This window comes from Gouania willdenowi, chromosome 22, assembly GCF_900634775.1.
Source record: "Gouania willdenowi chromosome 22, fGouWil2.1, whole genome shotgun sequence".
Lineage (NCBI taxonomy): Eukaryota > Metazoa > Chordata > Actinopteri > Blenniiformes > Gobiesocidae > Gouania > Gouania willdenowi.
This window is the reverse complement of record NC_041065.1, coordinates 12,856,171-12,881,174: the sequence shown is the minus strand read 5'-3', so window position 1 is coordinate 12,881,174 and position 25,004 is coordinate 12,856,171. Positions and strand designations below refer to the sequence as shown.

Genomic DNA, 25,004 nt, shown 5'->3' with positions numbered 1-25,004 from the left:
CTACTTCGCGTGCTATCACACGGACGCTTCCCTCTGGTATCAATGCGTGATTGAAGGGAAACTTCTTTTGGGATGTTAAGGGGACTATTTTAGGTTAACTTTGGACGTAAACGCACGTAGTTCTACAATACTCACCAGCTGTGTTTAGAGTTCTGTTCAATATTCACTACTGTATCGGCAAAACACACGTTTATAGTGGTATTTGAGCACGTTTGAGCTCAGCAGTGTTGTGTTTTTACTACGTCGCGGAAGGATCTATTTTTCTCAAGCGAGGGTCGACACATCCGCCCAGTTTTCCGACGTTTCGTCCCGTCCCCCCTCCCGAGTTGAAAATGGAGTTCGATTAAAGCAGATGTAAACCAACTTCTCACGGGATTTTCAAGTATTTGGTGCTTTTTTCCCCCCTGCGTGTTTGATAGCTCTCGCCAGCAGCTGAACACCCACATTGTGTTTGGATGCTTTTACTGCAAATTGAACGGACACGTTGTACGGAGAAGCTGCTGCTGCTTTTTTTTTTTTTTCTTTTTTTTTTTTTCAAGTGCTAGTGTCCTGGACCCGAAGTTGGCGAATGGATGCTCGACAGCCAGCCATAAATAACCTGCCAAACCTCAGTGTCTGCAACAGCTTCTGCCTTCGTTTCTGAGGATATATACTCGTTTCACAGCAGCTGGGGGATTTTTATTTTTGCTTTATTTTTATTTTTTATATTTTTTGGGTTGGAAGAGATTATGGTGTCGACGGCGTGTTTTTTGTGGTTGGATTCTACTTCCACGGAGGATAAAATGAATCACCGATTGTCATTCCTCCTTGCGATTTAACACGAGTCCTGTCGCAGGCAGCAAAGCTAAAGGCTGAAGCTAGCTCCACTTCCACAGGGACGTCAGGCATGCCCCTTTGTGCATCCTTTACTTACCATCTGAAATAGGGAAAATGGTGATTATTGTGCTATTTTATCCCGCCGTCACTGCGTCGTCGATGCCATTGCAAGGATTTGGGTCCCCGTGAGGAAAAAAATGAGTGAAGATTCAACAAATCCAAACAACGAGTGAGTGCTGTTCATATTCCTATTTGGATAAATCACCATTTAAACACACGGAATTGTACAGTTTGGGCACTAAGCGTCACAAGAAATGTGATAGTGTTGTTATTTCATCACAGTTTGCTTTCTATGTCCCTCAAATCGATCGTTACTGTACGTGTTTACTCGTTACAAACGGTGTCTGATCGTCATATATTTGCTGTAGGTATTTTTTTTAATATTATCTTCAATGTCTATTGTGTTAAACCCAGATTAGGCCACAATTCTATGGCTCGGATGAGTTAAATTCACGTATTTATACGTGTACTGGATCCGTAAGCATTGTTACTGTATATATGTGGTCGCAACAATCCAGACTAATATATATATATATATATATATATATATATATATATATTTTTTCTCTATGGAAACCTGTTCAGTTCACAATGATCTGATAGCGTTGTATTGACAGCCACGATCGGTGTGTAACTGCTGTCCGCCATGATTTCCAAAACATAATCATCGTTTCTATCATGGTTTCTATCAACTTCCAATCCTCTTTTTTTAATGAAATCCCTTCGTGCTTACTGCGGCATTCAAAGCCTTTTTTAAGATGCCATTTTTTTTTTTCTCAATCGCACTCATTTACATATCACAATCTCCATTCATAAAAAAAAAAAAAAAAAAAAAGAAGAAGCGTTTTGAAAACGGCGTCACGTTGACGCCCTAAGCCAACCACATAGGCGCAGACGTGCTTTGTGCTCTCGCCCGGTTCAGGTGTCTTTTCCCCCGGTATTGTTTTAATGGGCTGCTCCCTTGTGTGCGCTTGTTGACAGTCGGTGAGAAATATCTGCTTCAGGAGGTGCTGCGGTCACATGATCCTCTCCATTCATAAAGTACCTGCCTGCCCATTCACAGCACTGCACTGCACTGCACTGTACTGTGTTTCGCATTGCACCGACCAACCGCACAATTGCTCACTTTTTCCTCATTTTTACTGTACAATACGTGTTTTCTAGGCACTGGCGTCTGGTTTTATTGTACATTTGTGTCTTTTCCATAACATCTCATGTCCTTTATAATGTATTATGTGTCACAGAGGAAGTCGTATTCAGCCATTTACATTGTCATGGTCTAATGATCTCTACACACCCATGCTTTCCTTCATTTCTTCTGACTGGTCTTTTTTGATCGCATTTCTCCTTAAAATACTCTTGTTTTTTTCCCCCTCAATTGTAATGAATTGCACGTACATCATCATGGATACTTTGCTTTAGAATAATGATTTCTCCTCCAGTTTTGACATTTATCCTGAATTGTCCTCTGTTGTATAACAATCTATCACGTGTGCGTCAAATGAAGACTGTTTAGGTTTTCTCTTAACCTGTAGGAAAGAAAAAAAAAAAACAGTACACTCAAATAAAAGCTTTTCCAAATTTGTCGAGGCTAACTTTGAGACCCACTGCCAAGGACCAAGAATGATGAGTGTTCCGTAGGCAACAGTTAGTGCACGGTTTGTTCTACAGTACGTGATGGCAGCAGCCAAGATGGCGAAGTGATCCAAACATTGTTGCTATGATTCCACCAGCTTTTGTGCTGCGGTATGATTCATAGTTAGGGAAGTGAACAGAATACTGCGCCTTGCCTGCTATTATTTCTACAAAACCGAGTAGTAGCCTGTTTGATTTGCTGGTCATGATGACACAGTTGTTTAAAATATTTCAAAAGAATCATTGTAATTTAAACATTGAATTTTTGAATTTCTGTTGCATCATTATAGCATCTTGGAATTCTTAGACTTTTAAACAAACTAGTAATAGAAGACTCACACATTGAAAGCTATAAAAAAATTACAAACTGTCATACAAAGACAGTTTGTGAGTTGATATAAATCCGGTTATCTAAGCGATCATAAATATAACGATTATGAGAACAGCGCTACATTTTTTATTTATTTATTTTCTTGCAGCTTGCCCTTAAAACTCAAGCAGCTTGTTGTCGTTTCTGCACATTTAGCTGAAATAGCCCTGTTCTGCTGTCGTCTAAATTTGGCGTACGCTATCACAGCCTTTGATGAGAACAGTTTTCTCGGCCTTGGCGCTAAGACGTTCACAAGTCTGGGATGACGAGTAGGCACACAGGGCCTTGAGAGATTTGGGTTTGTGTCACGTCTGGGACGCGTGAAGATGTTTGGAGGGCGTAATGCGTTGATGTAAGGCTAGTGTGCGTTTTTGTTGTTTAGGATCGTGTGAGAGAAGTGGGGGGTGGGGGGGGCGGATATGAGAGGATGTGCAGGCAGATGCTCGTGATTGTCATGTTTTTCCTGTATTTACAGCTAATCATTTAGCAGCTTAGTCAGATCTGTGCTTTTTTAAGATTCAAAGTTCAAACCATCATCTACAATTACTGTACTGTGATTGGACTAAACCATTCCATTTTCCCCCTTTTACTTCTATACTTTTTAATAAATAAAAAAAAAAATAATAATAATAATGCAACTGGTTTTAAGAATCCCCAACTAACCAGGTTTTGAGTGTTGGAATTAATTTGAACGTTCTTCCATTTTACCCAGTGAGGAATCCAATGCTTTGAACGTACACATTTGAAGCTATACCACATTCTAGTGGTCCTGTGGAATTGTCTGTCAGCACTCAGGTGATCCTCAGTGATTCCTCTGTGTTCTCTCCTTCCATCTGTATGATTGATGTGGCAGCCCAGCAATTCATCTGCCGAGTGGGTGTCGTGATCTTATCACCTGCGGGCTGTTTTGCACTCCCACTGCTGTTGGGGAACTTTCCAAACACATTCCTCCCAAACAACCCTCATCAATGTCTCGAAATGACAAAAGGGAGATGGCTACTTCAGCTGTTTAGGGCCAAGGCTTTACGGCCAGGGCAATTGCTTATGTGTTGCTAGCTAAACCATTTCCTGTGCATCTTCGTTGACAACTAGGTGTAGGGCCTCCGGTTTACGGTTTAAAATTTTCCTAATTTTCTTTTCAGAGATTACCCATTTCCGTATCAGTTTACCCAATTCCATTTTGCTTCTGTTTCATCAGCTTTCCCTCATTTATTGTCATTATTGGCTAGTAAACTTTGTAAAAACATTCAAAACTTGCTTAACATGGTCAATTGAGTGAACTATTGTTGTTATTTTCATATTTCTGTGCTTCAGATGTGCTTGAGATCATGAGCTAAAATTATACAAGAGCACGTAGCTCAAGATTTTGTACACTATTTGACATGCTCCACTTGCTAGAGATTTAGCCATCTGTTTTAGACGAAAAAATATTATGGAAATGAGTAATATTGTCCCAAAACATGCAGGTAAGGGGTTTTATTCTGTGTCACAGATGATAATAGAATAAAATTCTTTTATTGTCATTGCACAAGTACGACGAAATTGCACGTCCCCCTAACAACATTCAACTACACTTCAAAGATTCAAGCCAAACAGACATAATCATCATAAAAACAACATAAGGTACTAGGGGTGTTGAAAAAATTGATTCAGCGATTTATCACGATATTACGTCGCGCAATTCTCTGATCGATTCAAAATGCATCCATATCGATTTTTTTATTATCTTTATTCAACCAGGAAAGTCTTTTCCACTGCAGGAGACATTGTAACTGCACAAAGAAGTGCTGTAACCTGGGCATGTTGACCAGCTTGTGTTTTTTCAATAAAATCTAAAAAGTACTAACTTTCTGCATTCATTTGTTCTAGACATATACCTCAGTTAAGTTGCACTAAAGTCAAAGTTGGTTTAAAAACCACAGACAGATTGTATGTTATTTTTTTTATTTGACGTTGTTAGCACATGGCATGTTAAAGCCAATGTTTTATGTGTAAAATATGCCAATACTATATATTTCATACATAATGTTCTCATGAAGGTGTACACATTTACAGATTAGTTGTTTCTTAAGTCATATATTAAAAAAAAAATCGCAATAATCGCCTTATACTTTAATATCGGAATATATTGTATCGTGGCCTATGTATCGGGATACGAATTGTATCGCCAGATGCCAGGCAATAGGAGTGTGACGATATCTTGATACGACGATATCGCAATATTTTTAGCACCATTGATAATCAATATGCTTGTGCTAACTATCAATTTAAAAAAATTTCGAAATTTTTTATTTATTTATTTTCCAAAACCTTTTCTGCTTTTTCACTAAAATGTGCAGGTCGGTCTTCACAGAAATTTTATCACTGTTTGTTGAAGGAACCAATTTATTGTTTACTGGAATTTTGCATTATAATGGTGTCACTGGTAATGAAAACCCTTTTTTTTGTTTACAGAAATCACTATTAGAGATACTTATTAGTTTACATTGGTATGTTGACACTTATTTACAGAAATGTTGCACTAAAATAGTGTCACTGTTCATAAGACACCTTTTCAATTTATTGTCTTTCAGAGATATAAAATAAAAATTTATATTTTTTCATTTAATCTTTTTTTTTTTCTTGTTATGTCATAGATTATTGTAGAATGATTTCTGACCAATATATTGATAATCGTAGTATCGTCATATCGTTATCGTGAGCTTTGTATTGCGTATCGTATCGTGAGGTACCCAGAGGTTCCCACCCCTACCAGGCAATACACACCCCTATAAGGTACAGTAAAGTCTGTTGAATTAAAAAAGTTCACAAGTATAACAGTTCATCAGTATAAAAGTGCATGGGTATAACATTTAAAAAGAGACAGTATTACATTTTCCATATATTAGTAGTGATGCTGGTGTCTGTGTTGATTATTTAGGGAGTGGATGGCTGTCTGAACTTAGACACAAAAATGAACACGCATGAAAAAACGCCACACGCGCGGTGCCATCAAGCTTAGGAAAGAAAAAATAGCTTTTTTTTCACGCAAAATTTCCCTTCAAAATCTTGCGATGCGACGTACTGCACAGACGAAATGGAACTTGCTACACATTGTACATATTTGTCCATTTGTGACACTGACACAATATTTTTCCAGTGGAAAATATGTGTAAATATATGATAAATTCCCAAAACATGCATGCTATCACAGTAAATTGGAGGCTCCATTGTAGTAGAAAAAGTGTGCCAAAAAAATTGTCATTGCATGTATGACAACAATTTAAAAGTTTAGCCATATCTTGTGATAAGTGTCATATACACATCATAAACAATCAGACAGTGCAGAACTGTAGGTACTTTTTTTCATCAGCATCTCTTCAAAGGTCATATAATTAAAAACTACTCAGACAAACCCCTTTTTTTTCAATATTTGAGGAAACTTAACTACTTTACCAAATAATGTAAGGATAAAATAAAGCAACAAAACAGGTTGAAAACATCAAATAAAATATTTTTCCATGTTTTCGAAATTAGGTCATTTTGAGGCAGTCCACTAATTTCCCATGCTCACAATTGCACTACAATGGTTCTATCTATATTAAATGCATTTCTTTCTATCCATCCATCCCTCATTAAACTTACTAAGAATCTGGTCTTTTGCCAGAAAGACATATGCAAGCCAAATGTTTTCAGAAAAATAAACACTTCAGTCTGCACGCACACACACGCACACACATAAAGCCCTTCCTGTTTTCAAAGCATTTTGGAAATTCAATCGAAGACACACGTTTTAGGATTTACATCTGTGTTCTTTCATGTCTGTGGCCCCACAGGAAAGAACCATCTTAGCCAGCTGCACCTAAGAGCTCACAACAAGTCCCAGACTTCATCATGTTCACTGAAAACAATATCTACAATTTTGATGCTTAGTGCAAAAAGTACTTTATACACAATAAAAGATATGGTCTGTGAACATCAGAGGCCCTCCTTGACTATGAAAGAAATATTGAACAAGTGTGTCTGCCTGGGAAGAGGATGAGAGAGTCACAAAACACACACATCTTCAAGTTTACCATTTTTAACAATCTAAAATACACAGCACTCAAGCACAGCAGGTTTTTAAACTGCTTACACTTACACCTGTTTGTGCCTGCTCCTAAAATACTTGAAGAGGAAATGAAAATCACAAGAGGGAAGTGGCTCTAGTTTAAAATACACAGACTTTGGGCCCAATTCAGGCTATGGGAATTGCACAGTCCACCTCTGCACAAGGCCTGCTCAGTTCGCAGGCCTGTCTCTGTTGCAGACAGTTCAAACCCTCTGCTAAAACAGAGAGCCATTGTTAATTAAGACACAAACAGTGCAATGGCCTTGAATGAAGAAAAAATTCTAGCATTTTGAGGAACAAAGGAAGACATTTTGTGTAATTATGTTCAAACAATTTAAATTTCCCAAATACCACACTATGAATCTACATCAAAATGTATTAAATACATTTAAAACCATTTGTCCTCACCTATGGTATCTATATTCCAATTAAATTCCTTCTTCCTTAATTACCAAATGTCAGATGTAAACCACAGAAGTGACTTCCAGCACTTCCTCTAAACATTACAGAAGCAAAACCAAAGACGTGTTTAACTCAGCACACTACGGTCACATGAGAAAAATACTGCTTGTCATTCTGACAAAATGTAAGTAAGTTTGTGATGTCACGTGGTAAAACTGATTGTAACACCCATAGGGCCTCAAGTTTTTCATGATCATGGAAAATGGACAGAAAACTGCAGAATTCACTTCCTGAAATGGATAGAGATAAATTATTACTATTTTAGAATACTGTTTTATCGTTAAATTAAATGAAAAAAGTCTCACCAAAAGCTTGGTGTGCAGATCTGCTTTTTTTCACGCAAAATTTCCCTTCAAAATCTTGCGATGCGACGTATTGCACAGACAAAATGAAACTTGCTACATATTTTGTACATATTTGTCCATTTGTGACACATACTTTTCCGGTGGAAAATATGTGTAAATATATGATATTTTCCCAAAACATGCACGCTATCACAGAAAATTGGAATAATATGTACATTTCCGCTGATAATCCCATTCAAAATCTATCGCTACATGTTAGGGCTAGGCGGTATACCGGTTTTTATCGAATACCGGTATATACTTTTGTTAAGATATGAATTGTTAATATATCACCGTACCGGTGTGTTTGATTACACAAGTTTTGGATCACTACGCTGTGCCGCAGTTCAGACCGAACCCTTTTCAACGTTGCATTTTTAAATACGAATGTAAACAGTTGCGCTCTGCTGTTAGTTGCAGTGTAAATCATACGTATAAATGGATAAGAAAGACACAATTGAGAGCTCTGAAGCTGCATGTGAGCATGTGCCTGCGTGCGCTAGCCTCTGCTACAGGAGAACAACACTCACGGACATGGAGGTACGGTTATATGGAATCAGAAGAGTATCATAATGAATTAACTCTTGCACGGTTTTTCACGAATGCACATGCTTTGTTTCACAGTTGTATTTCAAATTCACAAATGCACAAGATCTGTTTCGCAAATATATATTTTATGCAAACTTGTAATAAAAATTCGTAAATGCACACGCTCTACTTCACAAATATTATTTTGAGGCACACTTGTAATATAAATCCACAGATGATGCAAATTGCTGAATGTGCATTTACAAACTGCTTCTGTGCTGTGAAACATCTGTGTATTTGTGAGAGAAATGTGTGTAGTGAATTTTGAGACTGCCCTGACGTCGCGGGTCAACGAACGTCACCATTGGCTGATAAAAGTGATTGACAGATTCATCAGCCAATCAGGTGTGTTTGCTTTCAGCCAATCATGTGGCTTCTTACATTTTCTCCACACTTTTAAACAAATTGCAGAGCTACTGATATGTGTGCGCATGCGCAGTGTTCAAACAAGAGTGTGGAAAGACACCGGTACAAAAAACAGCTGCTTGAAGGCAATTCGCTGGTTAGCAGAAATTGAAGGTTTAACAAATCATGTTTTGAGACCATATCACGCATTTCCATTATGTTTAGCATTGTGGCTAACGTCGCTCTTATTTAGGAAATTTTCAAACAGACAATTGGAGGCCCTATACAAACTGCTAATCGGCATTTCAGGTAGCTGCAGCTTGGTGTATCTGGGTATGGGTACATGGTAAAGATAAACTGCTTCAAACCAAATCTACCATATAAATAAATTGACAATAATCTGTGCATGTGAGTTTTCAAAGGGATCTAAAAAGAAACGCTGGTCACTACCTTTGCCCTTGAATGTAGCTTTTTCTAAAATGCAAGCAGGATGTAAGTTTGCTATCCTATCCAGTGAGCAGACAGTTCAGTTGTCTGAGCAAAATGTCTTGTTGATGCCAGAGGCTACAGGAGAATGGTCATGTTTTTTTTTTTTAGGGTTACTAGAAAAGCTTCAGTGACTCAAATAACCAGTCATTGCAGCTGAAGTTTGTAGAAGAGCAGCTCTGAGTGCATCGAATGTTTAGGGCCTATAATTTTATGTTTCAGATTTTCCCTAATTCTGTTTGAATTTCGAATCATCAACATTCCCTTTTATGAAGTCATTACTGGTGTACTAAACTTCCTGAAATCGTGCTAAAAATACCTAATGGAGAATGATCGATTTAATTCTTCCTGGTAATAATAATAACTTTTGTATGTTTCCGGAGTGATAATGCATTCTTGACTCCTACCATGTTTTGCACCAGCCAGTTTATTTCCTGAAACAGAAAGCTATATGAATGACGTGTCAAATCTTGCAGTGTTATCATACTGAGGCAAAACTTTTGTGCTACAAGGTGCCTATGAGATTTTTGAAATGTCTGTCTGTTCATCTCCTCAATACACTTGCTATAGATTTAGCGACTGGTTTTATTGGAAAAATAGAATGAAAATGGGATTTTGTTTCCCCCATACATGTTAGTGTCATATAGCATTTCGAGGAAAGGAAATCCGTCATTTCTGTCCTAAAGTTTCTCAATGTTAGACGATTAGAGGAAAGCTCTACTATGTCCGGTCTGCTGCAACATTCTGATAGTTGGGTCAGATTTCTGTGTAGTTAGAATTAAAGAGTTGATCAATTTTGTCTTTACTAATATTGGTGGTTAGTTAAAGTGGTGAAACATCTGTATGTGTAAATTATTTTCTTTGAATCTATTTATTGTTGTTAATATTAATGTTCTAGTGAGATACCTAATTATTTCTTGACTCCTGAGTTTAGTCATACCGAGAAGGCATCCACAGTCACTAGATCTCAACCTAATTTAGATTTTGAGAACTTGGTGTATCAGGATCGCAGTGAAGTACGTGCAGTACGTCTGTGATATCATGTCAGTTTCAACCATATTCTTTGAGAAAGGCTTTCTTCAGTCTTTGCCACTCTACCACTAAAAATTAAGGCAGTTTTGAAAGGATAAAGGATATCCAACTTGATAATAGCAAGGTGTGTCTAATAAAGTGGCCAATGAGGCCATGAGCTTGTACTTGTGTAGGATAGAGATACATTTTAAATCAAGACACAGTGGGGTGTGGGAGCAGATGAGGCTTGTCCCATTTGTTTTTAGTCAGTTGGTCGCCAAGCTGAATGTTCTTGTGAGGGTGATGACTCACCAGCAGCCAGAGGTGTTAACGGAAGATAAGGAAATATTTTCCGTTCAAGACTTTTTCTATAGCAGGTGTATTACTTTTGACTGGTGCTAATGCACACAGGCTTATGTTCTTAGTCTATTGTTTCATTAGGCATTCTATTTTTATTGATAGCTAATAAACAAGCCTGCTCTGGCCTTATGTCACAACTTAAACTGAGTTCATGTTCTGCCCTGTTGGTTTTTAGTTTTAGTTTAGTATGTCTGTGCCCATTAGTTTGCCTCTGGTCTTTATTGCTTTTGAACTGTGGCTAATTGGCTAGTCACTTTGCAATATTCCAAATAGATGCAATTCTCAATTGACACTCTTTTGTTTGACAGAGATGGTTATATCTGCAAACCTTGCATTTGTACTTCTTTAGAACCAAGTGCATCTTTTAACAAACTTTTCAAGATTTTTTTATTCCTGACCAAAGTATCATATCTGTTATACCAGCAGTGGGAAAAAAGGCATCACACCCACTGCTTTTCATGCTGTCCTTAATGCCACTCCCACTTCCTAGTGATTGCTTTTCTTTCTGAGGATAATCTATTGAATCGGATTTAGGTAAGAAGCTTGTATTTATTTCCCCCATATTTAAAAGAATTTTCACCACCTCAAAAGTCTTACAATTCAAAGTGGTCTAGTGAAGCTTGACTGAGCTTGACATCCTTCCTCCAGTTTCGATCCAGGAGAGAGAGATGGGCAGGAATAGGGGGTGTTTGCCTAAAAAACAAGAGGTGGTGGTGTGGGGTGAGCTTTCCCCCCTTTTCTGATGCTAATGAAAGTAGCAATGGTTTTCCAGCTTTTAGCTTGCACAGAGTGTCTCCCCTGCAGCATGCTCCGCTGCCTGGACATTGTGGAAGGACAAAACTCTAGGCCCAGAATCCAATAACGTGAAATTTCAGCAGAGAAGCAGCCATTGTGTAGAGCGAGGTAGCCGGGGAGGGGTTGGGTAGATGGGGAGACGGAGCGGAGGAAAGGGAGGGTGACTTGGCGAGGACCCAGGGCTCAGGCCACATCCTTTCTCTTTCCTCTCTTCATACTCTCCCTCTCTTCCTTCTTTCTTACACTGCCCCCCTCACCCCCCCTCACCCTTCTCTCCACCACTCCCAATCGGGGTGGGAAACCCAAGGCTTCGACAGGAGCAAAGCATGATGGCATACTGGAGCCAAGCGAGCCGTGGGCTGGAGCAGCAGACAAACGGCCACTTTGTCCACTTAGGAAATGGTTGTCCCAGGATCCTCCTTCACCACCACACACTGCTGAAGCTAGCATTGACTCTCAGGCCTGCCTGCTCAACACATACTCCTCCATCATCCCTTTCATTTCTTCCCACATCAAGAATATTGTAGTTTTCATTTACAAATCTCTTTGCTAACTTGTGGAAAAATGTTATCTGTTTTCTTTGGTGTTTTTTTTAGGTTGGCTTTGTGAAATTTACATTAAAGTTGTTCGGCTTTTGTAAGAACATCTACATTTGTTATTGCCAGTTTTGCAAGTGCACCAAGATCTGTCAATTTCAACACAGTTCAGTGTTTGCAAACAAAGAAGTCAATGGCTTTTCATTGATTGGGAATGTTAAGACCAAACAGAGACAACCATTCATTTAATGTCAAGCTACTAAACTACTTGGCATTCATTCTTAATTCATTTAAGCAAACTTCACACTCAGATTTCAAATTTAAAACCAGAATAAAATCTAGAGCTTCTCTGTTGTGAAGCCAAAGTACGAACCACTGTTGTTGTATGGCCCTTTAAATATCACATTCAATTCTACATTCTTGTTCGATATAATTAACTTTGGGCTTTTAAAAACCCAATCAGATTGGGTCGTGGTGGCGTAACTGTTAAGGAAGGAGGCTTGTAATCGGAGGGTCACTGGTTCAATCCAACCTGAGCCATCACTGTGGGATATATTGCAAGTCTCTTCACCCTAACTGTTCATGTTGTATGTTGCTTTGGATAAAAGTGTCTGTTAAGTAAAATTGCAATTTTGTAATATTGTGTTCTTGTAAATTCTAGTCGCAGAGAAAAACCTTCATTTCCAAGCCCGACTTTTGTACTTTTCTTTGTTCGCTTATACCCACGTGAGTTTTTGGTGGGCATTCCTGTTTACCTTAATTACAACACCTGTATGATGGGGATATTGGGCAAGGCAAAATGGGGCGACACGCTAAGGCATACCAAAGCTCCACTTTAATTTGTATTTAGGCCATTTTAATAGCGACTTTACCTTTTTGTTCATTACAATACTTTTCTTCTTACAAATGTTGTCAAATGGAAGCTTATTTAGAATTAAAGTCATAAACAAAAACAGAAAGGAAATGCTCAACTTGGCAATAGATTTAAACGTTTGTACTAAATACTAAACTTATACCAAAGCCTATTTATCCAAGAGTAATTACTGCTCACTAAAGCAGGTGTGTGAGCTTGTTCTTAAAACTTTGGCCTCTAGATCATCTGCACCCCCCAACAAACCTCTGCTATACTTTGACCCTCTGCCTTTTTTCACTCCTACTTTAGTCGGAAATGAAATCAGTCATCCGGCAGAATAACTTGGAATAATTCAGAACTCGGGGCTCCTTTCTTTCGGCACCCACCCCCTCTCCCTCAAGCACAGGCCAGCTGATCTGCTTCCGCTCCCAATTGTGTGTCCAGTGAACTGTGTACTCTCAATAAGGGGCGGGGAGGCCCGCCTTTGTCTCAACTCTCCCACTATGGATTTAGAGTTTGAAGTAGCAGGTTGTATTGAACAATCTTCTCGATTCTTCAATTTAATATGAAGGGTTACTAAAAATGAAGAATACAACCTCATTATACCAATAATATAAGAGATTTACCAACTTGTTTTAATTATTTTGGTAGAACTGAAAATATGTCATGTAGTTTTAAATTCTTAGTTTGGACATGAAAACCTGATGTTCTTTCCAAAACAAAGCTTTTAGACTAGATGTAAACATTTATTTACTCATGTCCATTTACTTCCTCTCTGGGCCCTGGCCCCCCTCCCTGTGAGTGTCACTGTTGCTGGCATGTGTGTGATGGTAGGCCTGAAGGGTCAGGCCCTGGTCATTGTGCCCTGGTCATGGCTGAGCGACACCACCGCCTGCCTTCTGTTCACCCCAGGGACCCCTGCCTGACTGACAGCCCCTTCTGCTCCCATCACCCGCATCTTTTATTGGGGTCTTTTTTTTTTACAGGGGTGTAACAGCAGCACAGTTTTCTCTTTTTTTTTTTTATTACTGCCAACTAAAAAATTTAAAACCACCATTATCAAGTACAGCTTGTGTAATTCTGTTCTAAGGTACAGAGGAAATTGGTGTTTCTGTAAGGATGTAAAAGTGGAAGTTGGTTTAGGTTTAACTTAAGTTCAGGGCTGAACATTGCCTGCATGCTCTTTTTAAAATATGTAATTTACTTTAAGTTCAAGGGGTCATATTGGTTACTTTTCAAAACAATGTATGTATTTAGAGTGGTAGGAACCCAGAACTAAAACCTTATACATAATTCAAACTGGCCGGTACTTTCAGATCAAAAGAAGAATGGTTCAGAATAGGGCTGCACGATTTTGACAAAAAACCTAGTTGTGATTTTTCTGACAGTGAGAACCCTTCGATTTACCATTTTTAAAGAACAGTTTATACATTTAAATGCATATGTGTTTCATTCCAGATGATTAGCTGATTAAAGCTGATCATGCTCTCACAGAGCAATGCAGCACTACACGATAAACGGACGGAGCTCCACAGACACCTTAAAGATAAGCGGGCACTGGTCGGCTCTGATTTAGGAGTCAGTGATGACACCCCTTTCCTCAAGGTGACAGCGTTTCAACCGGATTCTGTCTATTTCCACATCCAACGGTAGATTTTGTTTTCATTGATCGATTCCGTTAACATGGATTTTATAGGGCCCTAGTGTAGTTGTTGGCGCACTCAACTGAGTGGTAACCGAGACTCACTGCAGCGCATACAAGCTTGTGTCCTGTAACCATCTCTGATTGGCCAGCAGCCCAGGAAGGCGGTTCTCTGCAATTCTGATTGACGAACATGTTGGAGACAGAAGAAAAAACCTCACCATGTGATTAAGGTTAATCGTTCAGCATTAGTTTAGAACCATAAAATTGCTGGTTCTTCCAGGCAAACCACAAGCTAGGTGCCAATTGCAGGGGTCTCCACTCCACTAAATCACTGTATCACCTGTTGAAAACATGAGAGCTGATAGGTAACAGTTGATCTACTTCTCCTAATTTATGGCATTCATTTGCTTGGTGAACTGTTACCAAGGTCCAGAAAATCATATTATGTAGACCAAAAATAAGTTTAGACCTAATTCCCCCCTGGCTTTGAGTTGAATTACTGACGAGTATTCTGAGCACATAAGTTAGCCAAAGGTGTGGAAGGCAAGAGACCAAAGGTTAGAGGAGAGGCAGACAAAAGTTTATTGTTTTATTGCATGTAATTTATCTTCCAGTTAGTGTTTTTTCTCTGGCTCCTCTCCTGATTTCTCACTGGTACGAGATGTTCTTCAGAAAGGCTTCAGACCTGTTGATGTCATCTTCTTGCTGGTTAACCCAAACGGTGGCCCTGAGAGCAAAGTGTCGAGAGAAGGCAGTGGCACTTTTCAGTTCATTTGCTCGTTTCCGTTAACTGTCTGATCTTTCTCAGTCTTTAATATGTTACCAGGAGTTTGTGCAAAACGCTGCCCTCAGCATGGCCTGACCTTTGTAATTTCCGCTGGCCTGATGCAACGTTATCTAATCAAGGAAAAATCTGACTCTAAGTGAAGGTGAAGGGTCGTGGAGAGTAATGCCATGAGGAACAAGCACGTTTAGACATTTAACTTGCAAAAGATTGTTAGTATCAAAGTACAATAATACAATAATATACACAATACAGTTGGCACTTTATTCTATATATGTTTTTTTAAGATAGTCACTCTTAGTATTAGTCGTGTGAAACACGCAATTACATTGTATGGCTACACAGATAAATGCATACACTTTTTAATACATGCGATATTTTCTGTTGTGATTAACAAAGAATTAAGAGTTTTATCTTGTTGGGGTTTTTTTTATTATTATTTTAAAAACACATATGTAATATTTAATGTACTTCTTTGCTAATGTGATTTTCAGAGAAGGAACCAAAACAAACATTACTCTCTTTTACGGCCTGCTCTGAAAACTGCAGTTATTGGGGGAAAGGTTGAAATTCAATTAGCCTAAGGCTTAACTTGAGTGCATGGTTAGTCACACTTAAATTTTTCAGTAAATTTTCAGTTTTTTTATTTATTATCTCTGTGTTTATTTCAAGGCTGAACCAAAACAAGATGTTAAATTCAAATTCAAACACTGTGAACTAGATTCAATCATTTCATGATGATACTAGACGTTTAGTAGTGCTAACGAACTAACGCTAATGTTTTCTTTTTTAGCATCACCTGCCTGGCCGTGCGTTGTATAAAAAGCTCCATGTATGCGTATTAATACCATGTATTTGAAGTTGTTATCCAAAAAATGTAATTTATTGTTTCTCCAGTTCCATAATCAATTGATTATAATTATCAAATTGGTTGACCCAGTTGCAGTTAATGAGAGCTGCTGTAAGAGAAACCTTCATTGAACGATGAAATTGGCATGCTAAACATAGCTACCTCGTGGTCCTGCCCAACATTGTTACGAGATAGGTAAAGATCCACCGATATTGAATTATTTTTTTTCACCAATATGATAATGATATTTTTCCACCTTTAAAACTGATAAGTGACATCAAACCAATATTTTCTGTCCAATTTCAGTTACATACAAATGTATCTTGAAACTTCTCAAATTTGTGTGTGCTTATAACATAAAGGAAAGTTAATGTTTTTTTTATCTATGTACAAAATGCTGTACATAATCTGTTTTGTTTGTGTGGACTTTTTTTCTCATACACTTGCTTTATGAAATGGAATATCAGTGTACTTATTAACCAAAGTTATTCTAAACGGAGTGCAATATTTCCAAATTCCTCTTCAAGAACTTAATTCGACTGCATTGTGTAAGGACCCAGATTAAATCAGACGGCCTTGGACCCATGTTCGGAGGCTCATTGTAGATTCACGAATCAGGAAATGAGCAAGTTCATTGTGTCAAACGGTTACAGGTGGGACTGGAGAGGCAGATGACAACGAGGAAATGAATGAAGGATGCAGCACACTCATAGGATTCCACATGACCCATACAGAAAGTAGTTTAACTAAACTGAAACATTACTCAAGAGTGCAGTGACACACAGATAATGAACAGGCTGCCAATGCAATGACTACAGACTGACGCCAACCTGTGGACTTTTATGCCAAGCTAACTGTGCTTGCTCTGCTTTAACCATTCTCACTTCGGAAAGGCAGTAAACTAGTTCAGCTTACCAGCAACAAGCTGAATGTCTGTGGTAAACTATAAAATGGCAGAAAGATGACGCTACTACAGTGCAAACCATCGCTCTGCAGCCTTAGCCATTGCAAAGGTGAGGGGTTTGTGGTCCACAAAGGCAATCAACTGGGGAAGTGTCGAATAGAGAGAAAGGGCTAGCAACTGTGAAACGTGCTAGACCTCTGATCATTTACACAAAGTTTCCTAATGAAAAAGGCTAAAGGCAGCACACACCACTGTTCACATACCCCTGCAATCGCATTGTCTGAAGCGTTTGTGGTGAAGGCTATATAAAAATTCACCATACCCAGACAATCTTGTAGGCCTTTGACGTTGTCAGGAACAGAACAATCACTGACTGCCTCCACTTTAGCTGTCAGTCAAACTGACATTTAGATGCATTTACATTCATTCCATGCTTATCTAAGCATTGAAAAAGCTGACTCCGTCAAATGTCTGTGCTGCCCCTTTCTAGTCCAAAAGGCATATGAAGAAACTGAAACAACCCAAACAGGGTTATCACTGCAGTCTTGGGCACATCTTCTGGGCAAACAGGCACCGATATCCGATATGCTGATATTTTACAGTTCATATGGCCAATAACTGACATTTTTGTCCCTCGCACATAATTGCAGAGATCTAGTTTCTGTAGTGGAAATAACATATAGAATTATTCTTCATATACTGTATTATGTTGGCCTGCTGGCAAACAGACAAAAGTCAAAGCTAAAAATGATGTAACATCAGTAATCAGTTGTTGTGCAGCATAAGAAAAATACTCAAACTTATGTCATTCTGTAAAACATGTCATATTTGTTCATGACAATTGTTTTTAAACAAACAAGAAAAATACTGCCTCTCCTACTTAACATAGCTTACTACCTACTGACCTACTTAAATGTTGTATTTGAGTTGTAAAAACGGCATTTTTTAAAGGATCCAAGTATTTTGTGTCAAGGAAAAAAATCTATTTATTTGGAAATTGATGAATTCAGAGAAATCCTTGGATTTACAAGCACTCTTGCAGTCTGCTCCCCACGGACAAGAAGGTGGCGCTTAGTCATCGTATACATACTAGACAAGGCGTCTACATTAGGGATGTAACGATTAATCGTAAGGCAGTTAAAAATCGATTCATAAGTATCACTGTTCATATCGATTTTCTGAACATTAAATCGCAGTACTTTTTTAAACAGCAGAGGGCGCTATAAATGTATCCTTCTCTTGTCCAAATGCTCAGGTGGCGGGCGGAATCTGCTACTACTTTCTTTCTGGCCGCCTTATACTCTTAAACATGTTCATAAATTATTACTTACCCCTTTAGCACCGAAAGAATATCTGTAATATTATGTGAATATCTGTACAAGTCACATTTTTCTATTAGCTCTGTCTGCTAGCATAGCATCTCTTCTTCACTGCACAGAATAGCTGCATCCCAACCGACCACTGGGTTACCAGCGTCCTCTGCTGATCCAAACAAATACAGTGCAGACTGGTTTTTAAAATGTATTTTGTTAAGGCACAAAATACATTTTAAGTTGCACTTTTAAAAAGAAAAATAACTATTATGGAGTTTTGCATTGTTTTCTATAGAACCAGAATTTAAATTAATAGGCTTCTTCATTTGTATTATTCCTTTATTTATTTCATTCAAGATTTATTTTTAGTTAAATTGCATTGTTTTGAATAGTTTATCAATGTATTCTTTTGACAATGAAAAATAAAAGGAAAATAGTATAGTATTTTTCAATCATCATTTGTCTACAGTCCCATTTTGTAAAAAAAAATTGTGAGAGAATCGTATCGTGAATCGAATCGTATCGGGAGTTGAGTGAATCGTTACATCTCTAGTCTACGTATATGATGTCTATATATCGAACCAATATATTGGCAGAATAGCCAATATCCAATACTTCATTTTAAGGCCGATGTCAGTAACAGGCTGATAATATCGTACATTAATAACCTGATCGTAACCATGCACGAGATCTACCTTGGAAAAAATCATGGCTTTATTGTAGTGATGTAACGATTAATCGTAAGGCAGTTAAAAATCGATTCATAGGTATCACGGTTGATATCGATTTTCTGAAAATTGAATCGCAGTACTTTTTTTAACCAGCAGAGGGCAAGTGTACAAGTGTAGGCGGCGGGCGGGGTCTGCTAATACTTTCTTTCTGGCCACCTTCTAGTCTTAAATATGTTAATAAATGATTCATTGCTCCTTTAGCACCGAAAGAATATCTGTAATATTACTTGAATATCTGTAAAAGGCACGTTTTTCTATTAGCTCTGTCTGCTAGCATAGCTTCTCTTCTTCACTGCAAGAATTTCTGCATGGCAACCGACCACTGTGTTACCAGCGCCCTCTGCTGGTCCAAACAAATATGACGTAAATCAGTGTAATCACGGTTTTGTTTTTTAAAGTCCAATTGTTAAGGCACAAAATACATTTTCAGTTGCACTTTTAAAAAGAAAAAGAACTATTATGCAGTTTTGCATTGTTTATTATAGAACCAGAATTTAAATTAATAGGCTTCATTTTCATTTCTATTATTCCTTTATTTCATTCAAGATTTATTTTTAGTTAAATTGCATTGTTTTGAATAGTTTATCAAGGGATTCTTTTGACAATGAAATATAAAAGGAAAATAATACAGTATTTTCTAGTTTTTTCTCAAAGAAAAATTTTGTCTACAGTCCCATTTTGTAAAATAAATCGTGAGAGAATCGTATTGTGAACCCAGTATCGTGAATCGAATCGTATCGGGAGTTGAGTGAATCGTTACATCCCTACTTTATTGTACAGTGAGGTGGACAAAATGGGGTTGTAGATTCTGACATTACTTAGGTGATGTAAATTACTGCAGTGGCACCAGCTGCCATCCACCATAGGAACCATAGGAAGAGGGGAAACCCAGGGGCTGCTGGAGTGACGCACAATGTCCAGATGCTCCATTGTAAAAAATATGTTTTGCGCTCTGGGCATCATAGCTGCATCTGAGCAATGTGCACTGGCTAACCAATGGCTAGAATATAATGGCTGCAGAAATGGCCCAGGCATTGGGGAAAGCATGCGATGACGAGTCCTAAGCTGAAAACGACATCTTCTAATATCACGGTCACCGATGTTGAAATAGATCCAAAAGGATACTGCAGACAGGAGCGTGGAATCACTCAAGTTTAGTTCTAGTTCTTTGGTGGTGTTCTGGATCAATATTCTGATTGTGGATTAGTTTAATAAATTAGTGATACCCTATGTTCAGCTCTTTGAGCTAGTTTTACAGCCCCTCCTGCTGGTGATTTTGCACCTTTAAAGTGTGACTAGTCATAGTACCATGATCACTGATCCAGATAACTGAAGAACTGGAGGATATTTGTTGCTGACAGAGGTTCACTCTCTCTGAGTGCCCTTGATCTTCATACATTACCTGTGTGAAAATAATGATTATGGACTGATAATAGGCATGTAAGTAATATTTCTGCATGTACTGTAAAAACAATTAATTATATTAGAAATATTAAAAACTGAGGGTTGTGATGATGTTTCTTAGAAGCCCAAATAATTTACCAAAAAGAGCATGACGATGTTTTATATAGCTATTTGAGATACTGTTGCACATGCCGTTGTTTTGAAGTGTTATTTAGCCATTCCATTCTTTCTTCCACAGTGACAGTTATGCGCGTGTGAGAGCAGTGGTCATGACTCGGGATGACTCCAGTGGTGGATGGCTTCCTTTGGGCGGCGGAGGCCTTAGCTGTGTCACCGTCTATAAGGTCAGCCGGCCTGAGGACAGCGGCAGCATCCATAGCGGAGGCAGCGCAGGAAGCAGCAGCAACCTCAGCCCCTGTAGTCCAAGTCCCAGCCCTAGTCCCAGTCCCACCACTGTAGAGTTTCACATCAAGGGCGAAAGGCTTAAAGACAAATTGGTAAGTGAAGCTCTTCATTGTAAATGTAAAGTCATGCACCTTTTGCACGTGACTGTCTAATTAATTCCATCAGGTGTCTGTGCTAAGAATAGGTTTTTTATTTGAATGAGATCACCATGATCGTTACTTTGTCAAACGTCCTTCTGCCTAGTCACATAGTCACGCCGGAAGCAGTTGTTTGTCATACCTCTGTAAAACGCAGGTAATTTAAATAGGAGCAAACTGTGTCAAGCTGCTGTATGACATCATCTGGCAGATTATCCTGCAGAAGAGATTGTAGGATGAGGAATGTGGGAAAGATGCAGATGATGATATGGTGAACAAAACACTGTGATTGAGCATGAAAAACATTATTCTTGCAATTTTGTGTGATGTATTAATAATGCATTGTACATTTTTGAGTAAAAAGTAAAAAGAAAAAATATTAGAAAGTTAGTTTATATTTATTTTCACCTTAATGACTGAACAATCACCACAAACAGTTTTTTTCAACTAATATAAAGGTATTAAAATACTAATCGAAAAGGGTCTTACTACAAGTGGGTGATTTAAAAAAATAATAATAATAAACAAGAACTCCCACCTTTACTGTTGTGCATACTATATATAATGATAATACCGGATGGATAATAATTACTGGTCTGATAAAAAGGCAAGGCGATGCAATGTCTAGCACATTTCGTACACAAGGCAACTGAATGTGCTTTATTTATACTTTATAACTTTTTACATGTCTTTATTAGGTTGATAAGACAATTTCAACCGATAAGTCAACCTGATACCTTAGCCACATGCTGGACTCTTGGACCCTGCTTAGCCAGCACTGCTATATGCTAAGCTAACCAGTAAATGGATACGCTGCTAGTATGGAGTTTCTTAACATTTTTAGGGGATGACGGCACATTTACCATCCATAATACATGTCGTACAGAGATTCAGAGAGTATGTAAAACATCTTTAGATTTTGTTTTGCCTCAAAAGCCATAAGAAGGAATATGAAATGGTCACTGCACAAACTGTTAAAAAAGCGTTTGGGTTTCAGAAATGTAATTCATTGCAGTCTTCATATTTACAGCTGTATATCAAACATCTGAAAAGTATGAGATGGTACAACTGACTAATATGTGTAAACTTTAGTAGTGGGAGAGACGATTTAGAAGCTGTGTATGCAATAAAAAGCACTTTAAACACACTCGTAGAGGTGGCCATGCTTGAAAAACTGTGATGTAGTCGTTGATAAGAAAACGTGCCATTCACTTAATTAAAAACAGGTTTCATGAGGTACCCGATGGTTCAGATAATGGCGCAGACTTCCCCGTTTTCAGGTCTCTTCCTTGTTGAGCTGGAAGTCATGCATTGAACTGTAGTAAGATGGCTGATAGTGGCGTTCAACTGTTGTGCAACGTCCAAATCTGTCCACCGTAATGTTCCTGGTCTTCTTAAGAGAGGCTATATTACCAGAGCGATATATAGGACCGTTAATACATAAGAGTAAATAAGATGCGTCTAGAAAATATGTCATCGCTGATTGGCTAAAATCTCCAAACTGGCGATGCCCACATACTAATGTGTATTATTGTGTGTTTAAGGCTAAAAGTTGATGTAAATGAATCCAAAGACACTTCCTACACTAATTTGTGCATTCATGTTATGGGTGGCATATCGATTTCATATCGTATTAATTTATCAATAATTTATGCAAGTTTGTTTGACATCTGTCTGACTTTTTTAAATTGATGTAAAAAATTCGAATTTTTGGACATTTTATACCAAGCCATTTTTGGAGATAAAACAGAGAACACTAAAACCAAATACAGATAGTACAAACTGCACATTTAGGGGAAATACTATTATTTTTCTATTTGGTTATTGGCCATAGAAGTTCATAATTATTGGTTATCAGATAGGTTGAAAAAAGGAGAAGAGAGATAGAGCAGCGGAGAAGGAAGACAGAAATCCGTACTTTGGTTAATCAAAGCCAGCAGTTAGTGCAACAGCTGTTCTACTTCTACTATATGGGACGTCAAGTGAAAAATGAACTTTATAATGATCTGCACATCATTAGTGAAGCTCTGATGCTTCATGCCCCCATGAAGCCTGAGTTTGCAGAGGTCTATGTGTGTAATGGGTAAGTCCGTGTTAATGTCCACATGTTTCTACTTACGTTCATCCACTCTTTTCATTATATCCATGTCTTCTAAGGCTCTTATTAATTAAATAGTCTCGGCTGGAGTCTGGGCGGCCATCCTGGACTATGTCGTTATTAGGGCGTCATCGCGGCAAGTCAAGCATGTGCAGAAAGGCTGGAATTAACTTAAAGCGGAATTAAGTGTTTACAAGAAAAAATAATTATTTAATTTGGAATTAAATTTGGAATAAACCAGCCACTTAATTCAGATTTAAGTTTAATTTGGAATTAAATTTGTATTAGGAATTAAGTGTTTACATAGTCAGTTTAAAGAGGATTTAATTTTTATTCTGAATTAAAGAGGAATTAAAGCTCCTATGTAGCATCACTTATCTACTGGTCTTGGACAGGAAGAAGTTTGACTGAAGAAAACAAAAGATAAAGAATGTTTTGGGTTTTATTTTGTTACCATTAACATGTTTGTTTGAATGAAGATCATTTGGTATTGAGGTAAAGAGTTGCATGGGCAGGAAATGGGGGTGGAGCCAAGTAGATGGGAGTCAGATTATGCGAAGTGGAGGGGATCTGCCTATAAGCGCAGTGATGCGGCACAGAGTGTACTGGTGATGACTCAGCTGGCTCTCCATATAGCTAATCACTCTCCTCCTTGCCCCCTCCCTCCTGCCTCCCTCTCTCTCTCTTTTCCTTTTGTCTCTCCCTCTTATTCTGTGAGTCTCTTAAACCTACAGATCTAATTGGTCGGTGATTACGCACCACACTGGCTTTCAGATTATGACAAATCTCTGCTAAACTCTGTCGCCACTTCACCTCGGTTCATGCCACTAGCGCTCATTGATGAAACTGTGAATGAGTTGCTGCCTATGCTAACTCTATAGCCTAGCCTTGTGGTAGAAGTTTACTTTTTGTTGATTGTTTAATGTTTTTAATATTTTTACATTTTAAAATGACTACCAGCCTTGATTTAAAGCCTGAACGCAGTGTGAATACAATCTGTATGCTGTCATTTGCCTTCACTGCTCTGTGCATGCCTCACCTCCATCTGTTTTTGTGCCTGTCCTCCTTTACCATCTCCTGTCTCCACTCCCTCTCTGTCACTTTTTTCTGTATGCAGCTCCACCCCCCACCCCACCCCCCTTTCTCTCTCTCCTTTCCCTGAACACATTGTGCAATGCAGTGTTAAATATCATCCTCTCTGTGCAACTGTGATACTTCCTCCTGTGTCGCGCTCACCTTACCGGCTCCATTCAGTCTCCCCTCTACAATCACCCCCAAAGGCAGAGCAGAAAACTCCCCCATTCCATGATTCTCTTGTATCCATTCTTCTGTCTGTCTGTCCCTTCCACCAACTCTTGTAAACACAAAGTTGTCTGCATACTCAGGTGTTTATTTTGGGTTTTTTTTTACTACTTGGGGGAAGTGATTAGAGCCCTGATATTTCTTTTTTTTTTTTTTTTTTAAAGAGGTTTCGCCAATACTTATCTCAAATTATGAGTGTAAGAAAAAAAATTGATTTGGCGATATATTGCATTATTTTACTGCACAAATATCATTATCCAAAAATGTCCAAATTGCTTTTTTAAATCGTGTTTTTTAACATATGCATAGCACGTAAACGCTAGGTGTCAGTGAACCACATCAGACCTTGTTAAACTACATCACTGCTCATTGCATTTTAGCTTGGAAGTTGATTGCAATTTATTTTTATAAAACATACTGGACACTTTTACATTTTGAATTTAAGAACTTAACAGAATCAGAATCTGTTGTAGAAGCAACAGTTGAACTTTTTTGAAAAATTTGACAGTTTGATAAACCACTTGTTTTTTATATTGGTGCTTGAATTACAGTTGGTTACCATTTACTTGTTCTCCCAAGTTTAAAAAACATGAAATCAATTGTATTTCATACCATTTTGTACTTGTAAAGGTGACATCCCCACACTGAAGTAGTCTCAGCTCATTCACACTCACATTCAC

At 38.2% G+C, this 25,004-nt stretch overlaps 1 protein-coding gene across 1 annotated transcript in view; it reads left to right on the top strand.

The window, feature by feature from the left end:
* The first annotated feature begins 293 nt into the window (after positions 1 to 293).
* The window catches only part of spred1 (sprouty related EVH1 domain containing 1), a 47,606-nt gene continuing 22,895 nt past the window's right edge, over positions 294 to 25,004 (top strand). The window contains exons 1-2 of the mRNA XM_028438728.1: positions 294 to 1,045; positions 20,621 to 20,879. Of these exons, the coding sequence (XP_028294529.1) occupies positions 1,014 to 1,045; positions 20,621 to 20,879 (291 nt within the window). The 5' untranslated portion in view covers positions 294 to 1,013. The remainder of the gene's footprint in view (positions 1,046 to 20,620; positions 20,880 to 25,004) is intronic.